This window comes from Rhinopithecus roxellana, chromosome 18 (assembly GCF_007565055.1).
Source record: "Rhinopithecus roxellana isolate Shanxi Qingling chromosome 18, ASM756505v1, whole genome shotgun sequence".
NCBI classification, from domain to species: Eukaryota; Metazoa; Chordata; class Mammalia; order Primates; family Cercopithecidae; genus Rhinopithecus; species Rhinopithecus roxellana.
Window position 1 is genome coordinate 67,794,228 of NC_044566.1, and position 12,463 is coordinate 67,806,690.

The 12,463-nt window shown below is 39.9% G+C and overlaps 1 protein-coding gene across 1 annotated transcript in view; it reads left to right on the forward strand.

Annotated features, from left to right (window-relative positions):
- Positions 1-445: 445 nt before the first annotated feature.
- The window catches only part of RNF17 (ring finger protein 17), a 128,560-nt gene continuing 116,542 nt past the window's right edge, over positions 446-12,463 (forward strand). Inside the window, exons 1-2 of the mRNA XM_030922126.1 lie at positions 446-463; positions 3,693-3,747. Coding sequence (XP_030777986.1) covers positions 461-463; positions 3,693-3,747 — 58 coding nt within the window. The 5' untranslated portion in view covers positions 446-460. The remainder of the gene's footprint in view (positions 464-3,692; positions 3,748-12,463) is intronic.

The following is a 12,463-nucleotide window of genomic DNA, read 5'->3' on the forward strand; positions in this document are numbered from 1 at the left end:
TCTAGCAGACCTTCTTTTTCACTCTCAAAACAGCAGCCTTGGATATTAATTACTATTTGTTCATTATCCCCTTTCTTATGAGCACCATCTAGTTGCTGTTCAAGCAACAGATTTTCATGTTGTAGTTGAGATATCCACTCCTCTAATAGTCTTGCTTTCCTTTAGTTGATGCTGTGTTGCTTAGGTCCTTTGGCACACTTTTTTGTTTGTTTGTTTTTTGTTTTTTTGAGGTAAAAGATAACAATTAGTTACTGAACAACTTTCTAAAGCTGGAATTAAATTCAATGCCCTAAAAAGTAAACTCCATGAGACAAGAAGTTCTCTCAGATAATTTTGTATTGTTCAGACGGCCAAATTAAGTCATCAAGGCCATCCCTAAAATGTGTTCGCTTTTTGACCTTTTTCTTTCGATGCTTTCTTTGCAGGCCTGTCATAATTTCTCCTTCCTAGGAAATTGCTGATGGTAAGTTTTCGCACCTTGTCTTTGTTGCATTAATCCATCATCATCGTCAGCAGATGTACCATTATATAGGTTTTCTGGTACTTCTATTTTTTTTTTTTTTTTTTTTTTTACTTTTGTGCTTCTTCCTCCTTCAACCTGTGGTTATTTTCACTTTTCTCAGGCCTTTCTTGTTCTTCCTCTGAAGTCACTTCTAAGTCTCGTTCTGCTCTAGATGTTTGTACATCCTTTCTTTTTACTGCATTCTTCACAACCGACTCTTCCATTTCAGTGGTAGGCTTCAAGGAAAGATGTTTTACAGGAGGCCCTTCTCCTTTGACCATGTTTTTTCTTCTTTTTTATATGAAGTTTCAAGTAAAGACTCTGAAGCAGTCTCAGGGTTATATACTACTTGCTAGTAAAAGTCAAGTCTTCATTATCTAGTTTACGGCACGAATCAACACACAGTTCTTTGAAATACTTAATGCAGATTCGTCAGAACTCCCTGAATCTTCTGCACTTGCTCCTCCTTTTTTCAAACGTGCATTCTTAGATGCTTCTGGATTGTCATTTTGAAGACCATTTTCAAGTATCTTCTTTTTTATGTTGCAAAATTTGTTGTTGAATGCTAGTCAAAGCACCAGAAATGGCATAATTGTTTGCTGTCTGTACATACATATTTTGAATAAAGACAGCAATATTTTGTTGAAGAATGCCGACTCTACCTAACGAGCCATAATGTACAGCAGGCATGAGGACTGTTCCTCCTAACCTATTAACAGCATGTACATTTGCTTGTTTCTTCACCAAAAATTACAGCATTTGCTGTCTTTTGCAAACTGCAGCAAGTAAAAGTGGTGTGTTTCCATCATTGTTCAGCACTTCAATATCCATATCACGGAAAAGTAGTTTTTCTACCAGGAATGTCCTCTCATGATAGGACAGCACAGTGGAGAGCAGTGTTGCCGTAGATCTCCACGTTCCAGCAGAATGATGCCACAAATCTCTTCCTGGCAATGTACAACCTTCTCAAAGGCGTCCCATTTTGTTTATCACCAATGTCAATGTGGTATTTTCAGTTCACCAGGAGAGTCCCCACTTCCACATGGCCATTGGCACAGGCCAAATGTACAGCAGCCCTGTCCATCCACAGCTGAAGGGATAAAGAAACTGCCATACAGATACACACAGAATATGCTTCAGCCATAAAGCTTTAGGAAATCCTGTCATCCACAGCCATATGGAGAAACCCAGAGGACATTAGGTCCAAAAAAATGAGCCTGGTGGAGAAAGTCCCATACTGCGTGATCTCAGGCATGTGGACTCCTAAAAGCTTTATCTCCTGCCCATCCACAGATGAAGGGATCAAGAAACTGTAATATATATTCACAAAGAAATATTCTTTGGCCATCAAGATAATTAAAGGATGTCATCTGGAGGAACACAGACGGCCCGCCGAGGCTGCAGCTGCCTTGTCCTGCACTGTGGATGGAAGCCACTGTTCTGACAAGAGGCGGAGCTCAGGTGATAATGCTCGCTCCTGCTGTGCCACCAGGTTCCTAACAGGCCAGGGACGATACTGGTCCAGGGGTGGGGGACCCCTGCTCCAGATGACAGCCAGAGTAGTCTTAAATGTAAGTTGGATTGTTGGTTCCCTGCTTAGACTTTTAGCCATTTCCCATTTTCAGAATCTTCGGTGTGGCTTGCCTGGCCTTACTTAGTCTGGTTTCTGCCCTCCCACTCTCCCTCCTTAGCCCCCATCATCTCATGCTACTCCCCCCTCGCCCAGGACACTGCCCAGATATGTCCTTCTCCTTGGGCAAGAAGTACTGTGCATGCAGGTCAAATCTGAAAGGGACATTTCTTTCATTAATGAGTATCAGGGATTGGGGATGTGACTGATGATATAAGGGCCCCTCCAATCGGACTTTCCAGTCTAACCAAGAAGATAATAATTACAATGTTGATGCTAAAAAAAGAAGGTTCTGGCCAAATAGAACTTCTGAAACATCATAAATCAGAGGACTAATATTTGTGATCCCTTTTTAAATTTTCACGTGAAGAAGAATAGGGGACGTAACTGAAGAAATGAACTAAAAGTTCTTCTCTGTATTGAGAACCTAAGTGTGGGATGCTGTGTTTGGCTCTGGAAACACATGGCCTCCTGGTACTTAATAAACAATTTAGCATCACACATGACCTGTATTAAAAGAGACACTTCAGTGCTGAATAGTTTGGTGCTCAAAGGGCAGGAGAGCCAGTTAGTGCTTGGAGAGGCAGAGGGGGAACCCTACCTGATGGCCAGGGACGTTGGGACTGACTCAGTCCATGAACTGTGCTTGCCTGGAAGAAAGGCAAGGAGTTGAGGAAGAGAGAGGAGATGGAGGCAATTCTAGGCCTGAGATGGGTCTGAGAATATCTGTGGGTAATAAGACCAATTAAGCTAGAGTAGAAGGGTCATTTGTGGAGCAAAAGATTGTGGATTGTTTTGTACATGGAATTTCTTAGGCCACTGTGGCTCTTTAGTAGATAGTGAAATCAATACAAAGGATCTTGTCCCCCATTAAAAATGTTTTGTTCTGTTTTGTTTTTTTGAGATGGAGTCTTGCTCTATTGCCCAGGCTGGAGTACAGTGGAGTACAGATTCTTTTAAAAAATACAAGTTAAAGATTGTGGCAGAAATATGAAAACTAGCCGGGCATGGTGGCTCATGCCTGTAATCCCAGCACTTTGGGAGCCTGAGGCAGGTGGATCATCTGGGGTCAGGAGTTTGAGACCAGCCTGGCCAATCTGGTGAAACCCCGTCTCTACTAAAATACAAAAATTAGCTGGGCTTGGGGGCGGGCGTCTGTAATCTCAGGTACTCAGGAGGCTGAGGCAGGTGAATCACTTGAACCTGGGAGGCGGAGTTTGCAGTGAGCCGAGGTTGCACCATTGCACTCCAGCCTGGGCGACAGAGCGAGACTGTCTCAAAAAAAAAAAGAAAAAAGAAAAGAAAAAAGAAATTATTAAACCTGTCTTAGTTTTGGTTCTTGGTTTAATCTAGTTCAAACTGGTGTAAGACAAACTAAAGGAATTCATAATAAGAACGTAAGAGTTTTGGTTTTGCTTTTGTTTTTTTCACAGACCCCAAGATTAGACATGCAGGCCAGGTCTCACATGTAAAGAATCAGAACACCTTTAGAAAGGCAAGCAGCGCCTCTCTGTTTCTTGCCTCTGCATCTCTCTGTGTTTTTGTTTCATTTTCTTTCAGGACCTTGTGCTGTGCACGAAGGTGGTATGCAATCAGAAGACGTCTGAGGAGACAAGTATGTATCTCCCACCACAACATTATATGATGCTTGGAGTAAAAACAGTCATCCCTGTTCCTACCTACAATTGTATTATTCAATAAAGATTGCTGCCAGACATGGTGGCTCATACCTGTAGTCCCAGCACTTTGGGAGGCCGAGGGCAGGCAGATCGCTTGAGACCAGGATTTGAGAGTAGCCTGGACAACATGTTGAGCCCCCATCTCTGCAGAAATAAAATAAAATAAAATTAGCCAGGTGTGGTGGCCTGTGCCTATAGCCTCAGCTACTTGGGAGGCTGAGGCTGGAGAATAGCTTGAGCCCTGGAGGTCCAGGCAACAGTGAGCCATGATGGCGGCACTGCACTCCAAATTGGGTGACAGAGTGAGACCCTGTCAAAAAAAATAAAATAAAATAAGATTGCATTATTCAATCTTTTTTCCCATATATAATTTATATAGTTACATAATTACATTCTAGTATTTGCATGTACTGAGAACTACATATAATTTAGAATTATGCTGTTTTCACTTGTATATCACATACATTTCCCTGTATAGATACATAACATCTCTATTTGTCTTTTTCCACTTGACAGCTATGTTTCTCAAATTGATATACTGTGATCTCCTAAGCCAGTTACAGATTGATACGGATTTAAATTCCTATTTTCTGTTTTATAAACAATAAACACTGTTATGATATAGTTTTCATTTTTGTTTGGTTTTTGATCATTTCCTGTGGAAGTATTCTCAAAGCTGAAATTGCTGAATTAGTGGGAATAAACATGGCTGTGTCTTTTTAAACATTTTGTCAGCTTACTCTCAAAAAAGATTACACCAATAGGTATTGCCACTAGCAGTAGTTAAGAGTTTGTCTCACCATGATTACAAATTTTTCCAAATTGGTAGCTTATTCACACTGATTGGAACATATGAGTTGTTCAGTATTTTAGAATATGTTTATGGGAAAGCCCTTGAATAGATTAAGCAAGAACATATAAATATGTAATAAATTCCATACTGGATTACATCAGTGATCCTTCTAGCTCTGCATCTGGAAACCTAGTTAAGCTCTTTTATGTTAAATTCACCCTGATAGAGTTTTGGAAAATACTTGCTTTTTATTTCTGAAAGTTTTTGCAAAGGATTAAGTTTTGTTTTTCTGAAAAGTTTTGTCTCTGAAATTTTCTGCCTAGACTTTGGACAAGGTGTTCTATTAATTGTCAAATGCAATTGAATTTAATCACATTTTCCTTTCTAGGTTACTTTATAAGGTGTTCCTACAGGTCATAAAAAAATGCCCACAAGGAGCCAAATTACTTTATTCATGGATCTAATATTGCTTTATAGTATTGCTATATACGTTTAGATAATTATGTTGTTTTACCTTCAGTAGTCATATTTTGGTTATAGGTAAAGTCATTCCTCGTTAAAATAGTATGCAAAGCAAACATTTGAAATCACCATTATTCAACATGTTTTGCTATTACTTACAAATAACAATTTACATTATTTTAATATTGTAAATAGTTGTGGAATTTAGTCACTTTCTGTATATTGAATTAATTACTGACATTAAGTATCTTCTGTCTTTAGTAGCTTAACTCATTTCCTGAATCTACCCATTTGATATCATGCTTTTGATTGGTAAAGTCACACATAAATATCTATTTTACTTTTTATAATATAATGTCATAAAAATAGGGAAGATTTTCTTTTTTTTTTTTTTTTTTTTTGAGGCGGAGTCTCGCTCTGTCGCCCGGACTGGAGTGCAATGGCCAGATCTCAGCTCACTGCAAGCTCCGCCTCCCGGGTTTACGCCATTCTCCTGCCTCAGCCTCCCGAGTCGCTGGGACTACAGGCGCCCGCCACCTCGCCCGGCTAGTTTTTGTATTTTTAGTAGAGACGGGGTTTCACCGTGTTAGCCAGGATGGTCTCGATCTCCTGACCTCGTGATCCGCCCGTCTCGGCCTCCCAAAGTGCTGGGATTACAGGCTTGAGCCACCGCGCCCGGCCAAAAATAGGGAAGATTTTCTGACAGACATTAGCCGACTGGTGACATTTTTAGTAAGTGCCAAAAAGTAATATATGAATATATAAAACAAATGTTTAGCATAAACTTTATAAGTAGCAGAAATTATTAGTAGAAGAAATTACTCACATATTGTCTGCTAAAATAAAGATTAAAAATTGACTACATGAAAAAATATAGTTTCTTGAGCTGATGAAATACATTGATCATAATTTTTCCTTGTTTTGTTTTCTGTGTCTGTGGAAGTCATAGTAAAGCCAAAAAATGTATACCTTGAATTATGTTGGTTTTTTTTTCTTTATTACTCAGTTTACATACATTTTTGTCCTCCTTTGAACTTACTTTCTCCTTGTAAGACTTGGGTATGTCATGGACATAAATCAAACCACTCAGATCCACTTCTGGAGGTTGATGTTGGTTTTAGAGCAGGTCCTTGTGGCATCTGTTCCCTTTCCATTGCTAGTCAGTACAGAGCTCACCTAAAAGCTACCAACCAGATAAAAGCTTCTGATGCAAAGAATTTGACAACCCATTAGCTAGAAAACTATTTCCTGAATAACTTAAAATTGACCGAAGCCTTCCCCCATATGTAACATTGTTCTGCCATGCCCTTCATTTTTGCAGTCCTCCTTTGTATAGCCTTGGAAAACAGATCAGTGGGGTAGCAGTGAAAGACATGATGACACCAAATAGAAACAAGGACTTGGAAGACACACTGGATCTCTTAATTTCCAGGCCGCTTGATAGTAGATACAGTTCCTTACAAAAGAACATGGCTTGATATTGAGAAAAGAGGGTGCTGGAGATGAGGGAAGATGAATTAGCCACCAAGACAGTTCACCTTGCAATTCAATCATTTAGATCTAATTGAAGAATGATTGCTGCCATGTTCCAGAACAAGAATGAAAGCCGTGTTCCACAGTGAAATGGTGAATTCATATCTTCTGTGTTAGATTCCAGGAAAAAAGGAAGTAAAAGAAATACAGAAAGGTCCTTGATTCACACCTTTCATCCCTCCCCATCTGCACTTTATTCTTCCTAACTATAAATCCCATGCTGAAATTCTACTGTACTTGATAAGCATATAATCATATTCAGGGCTCTACCAAGACAATATTTTTTTTTTTCTTGAGACAGAGTTTCACTCTGTCACCCAGGCTGGAGTGCAGTGGTGTGATTGCAACCTTTGCTCACTGCAACCTCTGCCTCCCAGGTTGAAGCAAGTCTCCTGCCTCAGCCTCCTGAGTAGGTGGGACTACAGGTGTGTGCCACCATGCTCGGTTAATTTTTGTATTTTTAATAGAGATAGGATTTCACCATGTTAGCCAGGCTGGTCTCAAACTCCTGACCTCAGGCAGTCCACCAGCCTCCCTTCCCAAAGTGCTGAGATTACAGGCGTGAGTCACTGTGCCTGGCCGACAATATTCTTAAGTATAAAGAACATATAATAGTTGGAAAAATTTATGAGCAGAAATATTTTAGAGGATATTTTGTTATATATTCAGTATTTCTATAAATGTTCTCAAAATAAAATTTTGAATGACAATGCTTTCTGTATTTCCTCTTCTCTAGTTGGGCAGTTCTGTGAACATAAAATGTCCCCTCCTGCTCTGATGTTTCACTTTTTATATGGTTTGGATTAGTGTCCCCACCCAAATCTCATGTGGAATTATAATCCCCAGCCTTGGAGTTGGGGCCTGGTGAAGGTGATTGGATCATGAGGGTGGATCCTTCATGAATGGTTTAGCACCACCCCTTTGGTGCTGTCGCCTGATAGTATTCTCATGAGGTCTTCCTCCTGCTGCCACCATGTAAGACACACTAGCTTCCCCTCATTTTCCACCATGATTGTAAGTTGCCTGGGGCCTCCCTGGAAGAAGCCACTATGCTTCCTGTAAAGCCTGCATAACCATGAGCCAATTAAAACTCCTTTATTTGTAAATTACCCAGTTCCAGGTATTTCTTTATAGCAGTGTGAGAATGGATTAATAAAACTTTCCAGGAAGATCATTTCATTCCCCACTCTTTGCCTCTTTCCATCTGCCCTTTATTCTTTATTGATTCCCCTGGTCTCTGACCACCCACCTCAAGTTTTTACCATATTTATTTTATAATCAATTGTTCCATGCGTTATCATGCTATAATATAAACACTTTTTATGATAATAGACATCATGACTAATAACTTCTGTTATAGTAATGAGGATATCTGAAAAACATATTTTAAAAACAGATACACCATAGATATGACATCAATGGCTGGTGTAAGAAGAAGGTTCTAATTGGAAGCTGATACAGGAGATCAGTTTGTCTCAGAGCACTTAGTAACCTGAACCTCACCCAATGCAAAGCACAAAGGTTGAAGAAGTGATAGCCCTTTTAGTGAGCTACCAGGGATTAACCACTAAATTTTAGTACCATTGCATATGGTATTTGTATATTGTATCTCTGAGTTCTGTGAGCCAAAGAAGAAAAGATTGATTTTTGGAGCAAGCATCTTTACCATGACTAGGCAAAATAAAAAAGAAATAGAAGTTAGAGTTGATAGATGTCCACTATCAAAAACAACTTACATTTGGCTGGGCATGGTGGCTCACGCCTGTAATCCCAGCACTTTGGGAGGCTGAGGTGGGCGGATCAAGAGGTCAGGAGATCCAAGACCATCCTGGCCAACATGGTGAAGCCCCGTCTCTACTAAAATACAAAAAATTAGCTGGGTGTGGTGGTGCGCACCTGTAGTCCCAGCTACTTATGTGGGAGGCTGAGCCAGGGGAATCACTCAAACCTGGGCAATAGAGGTTGCACTGCACTGAGATGGTGCCACTGCACTCCAGCCTGGTGACAGAGCAAGACTCTGTCTCAAAAAAAACCAAAAAAAAAACAAAAAAAACCCTTACATTCTAAATTAGAATTGAGTAACTGTGGAAGAAAAAGAGATTTAGATTGCCCATGAATGTAAGGACACATGACATACATCTCTGGAGTTTTGGAGACAGAAGAGGTCAAGATTGTAATTTCTGAGTGAATACTTCTCATGGGGAAAACTAAGCTGGGAGAAAAGCTAATATTACATTGTTGGTAGCATAACCCATAAACACAATTTAAAAATTCCTTTGGGACATAAAATATTTTGTTAATGTAGCATATGGAACCAAGATATAATAACTGTAGTAGTTCCTTCTGGACCAAAATAAATTGCTAACCACACATACATAATTTATTTTCACAACTCTCAAGGTATTACACCTCCAATATGCACATTCTAAATTAGTTAAACAGAGGAATCAAGAAATGGTAGAAATAAGGGTGAGGGAAGCAAGAGTTTTTAAAGCTATCACAAGATGTTGTAGTTGTCATCTCTAGAAATTTAAACATCAGGGTACACTTTCTCAAAAAGATGTATCATAGGACTATCTCTAGTCAAAAATGATTGCAGAGTGGGCAGAAATCTCCAAAAAGGTAATTTAAGCAAAGAAAGAAAAAAAGGAAGGGAGTGAGGGAATGAGAGAGGGAGAGAGAAGCATTTCCTACTACCAAGTTAAAAAGAAAACAATAACATAACCTTAGGAGACTGTAAAGTCATTGTGTCTCAGACCTAGATTGGTTTCTGTAAGAATAAAGATAGTCGCGGCCAGACGTGGGTGGCTCACACCTATAATCCCAGCACTTTGGGAGACTGAGGCAGGTGGATCACCTGAGGTCAGGAGTTCGAGACCAGCCTGGCCAACATGGTGAAACCCCTTCTCTACTAAAAATACAAAAAATTAGCCAGGCATGGGGAGTGTGCCTGTAATCCCAGCTATTTGGGAGGCTGAGGCAGAAGAATTGATTGAACCCAGGAGGCAGAGGTTGCAGTGGGCCGAGATCATGCCACTGCACTCCAGCCTGGGTGACAGAGCAAGACTCCATCTCAAAATAGACATATATAGTCTTTGTTTTACACAGACATGCATATACATATACACAAGATGTAGTGATTGAGACTCCTAAAGAGTAAAACAAAATGTATATTAACTGGATATCTGAGAAAAATGATTATGACAAAAAGGTAAGGGCCTAGTCTCATTACCCAAAGCAGAAAATAAACTTGAAAGAATGTGAATATAAATGCAAGTAATACAAGTTTTCCAGAAAGAAATGTTAACAGAGAATGAATACCTTTTAAAAGTCATTCCGGTGCTGGGAAAACTAGATATCCACATGCAGAAGAATGAAATTAGATCATTTTCTCACATTATATACAAAAATCAACTCAAAATAGATTAAAGATTTAAAAGACCTGAAACTGTAAAACGACTAGAAGAAAACAGGGGGAAAAGCTATATGTCAACTGGTCTGGACGATGATTTTTTTGGACATGACAACAAAAGCAAAAATAGACAAACAGGATTACATCAAACTATTAACAGAAAACTCTGCATAGCAAAGGCAACAGTCAACAGAGTAAAGAGACAGCCTATGGAATGGGAGAAAGTATTTGTAAACTATACATCTGGTAAGGGGCTAATATCCAAAATACATAAGGAACATAAACAACTCAGTAGGAAGAAAACAACTCAAATAAAAAATGAGCCAAGGACCTAAATAAACATTTCTCAAAAGATGACATACAAATGGCTAACGGGTATGTGAAAGCATGCTCAATGTCACTAATCACCAGGGAAATGCAAGTTAAAACCACAATGAGATATTACACAAGGTAATTAGAATGGAGATTATTTTTAAAAAGAAAAGATAACAAGTATTGGCAAGGATATGGAGAAAAGGGAACCCTTATACAGTTAGTGGGAATGTAAATTAGTATAGCCATTATGGGAAACAGTATAAATTATTTGTTGTGTATATTTTAGAGAAGGTAACTAAATGGGTTAACTTAGTTAAATGTTGAAATACGTCTATTCAATAGATTAATTTGGTTTTAGAATACTAATATTTTGTCTTGGTGTTATTCTATTAATCCCACTCTTATGTTGGGAATAAATATGTTATATGCTTAACAACAACAAAGAAACCTAATCTTGACCGTGGATTTGATTTCACATGCATAGCGCTAAGGGCAGCTTGCGGGTTAACTCTGTGACTGCATTGTTCTTCTACATTCTTTCTCTGATCTGCTGCTGCCATTTGATCTCTGAATTTCTCTTCAGTTTTGGTGAAACTTTCTAAAAGACACTCACTGTGGGTCCGATGCAATTTATAAAAATTGTGTATTCAAGAAGAGAGCCCTGTGTGTCTCATTTCTCACCTGTTTAGGAGAAAGTGCTTCTAAAGCTGACCCAGGAAAGATAAGGAGAATATGGGTCGGACATGGTGGCTCACGCCTGTAATCCTAGCACTTTGGGAGGCCCAGGCGGGTGGATCATGAGGTCAGGAGATCCAGACCATCCTGGTTAACTCGGTGAAACCCCGTCTCTACTAAAAATACAAAAAAAAAAAAAAAAAAAAAAAAAAAAAGAAAAAGAAAAAGAAAAAAAAATTAGCCAGATGTGGTGGCTGGTGCCTGTAGTCCCAACTACTCGGGAGGCTGAGGCAGGAGAATGGCGTGAACCCGGGAGGCGGAGCTTGCAGTGAGCTGAGATTGCACCACTGCACTCCAGCCTGGGCGACAGAGCAAACTCCGTCTTAAAAAAAAGAAAAAAAAAAAAAAAAAAAAAAGAAAATGAGGAATATGGGCAGGCTTTATTCTTAGCAGCAAAAGGCAACTGTGCCACCTCCAGGCGTTTTGTTTGAAATACACCTGCCACCTTTCTACCAGATTACTTCATTCCTTGCTCACAAAACGTGTCATGCACTCTACTGCTTAAAGAGTAAAGTTCAAACTCCTCAGCCTGACACTCGAGATTCTCTGAAATTCTTCCCTGACATACCTCTCCAAAGAAGCTTACTTTAAGGAAACTCATACTCTGGCTAAATGGTCTTTAAATTCTCAAGAAGCCACTGTGTCTTCCATCTACCTTCCCTCGCATCTACCTTCCCTCGCTGATGTGGTCTTTATTCTTCGAATCCCTTATTTCTTGTTTACTCCTGTAAGTACTACCTAGGTTGTAAGGTCTAGTGCAAACCCTATATCCTCTAGGAAGACTTTTCATACCACCGTAGACCATACTGACTTCATTTCTTCAGAAGGCAGTAATCCTTCTGTTTGTTTGTTTTTGAGACGGAGTCTCGCTCTGTGGCCCAGGCTGGAGTGGGCGCGATCTCAGCTCACTGCAAGCTCCGCCTCCCGGGTTCACGCCATTCTCCTGCCTCAGCTTCCTGAGTAGCTGGGACTACAGGCGCCCACCGCCACTCCTGGCTAATTTTTATTATTTTTTTTATTTTTAGTAGAGACGGGGTTTCACCATGTTAGCCAGGATGGTCTTGATCTCCTGACCTCGTGATCCGCCTGCCTGGGCCTCCCAAAGGGCTGGGATTACAGGCGTAAGCAGTTAGTAATGATGAGCACTCCTTAATTTGAAAGCGTTCACTGCATCTACCCCAGCAATGGCTACTGATTAGCTTCATCCACTCCAGCTCCTATTAGCCAAGCCCTGGATGCCCCCAGCACACAGGTTTAGGGCTTCTGGCCCTGACACATAATAGGCAAAGGGGACTGCTTCAATATAGATGATTATTATTTAGAAAGTCACTCACAATGTAAGTAATACTATGCGACATTTTAATTTGTGATGACTAAAGGCGCTAAAGTGGTGACTCTTCGG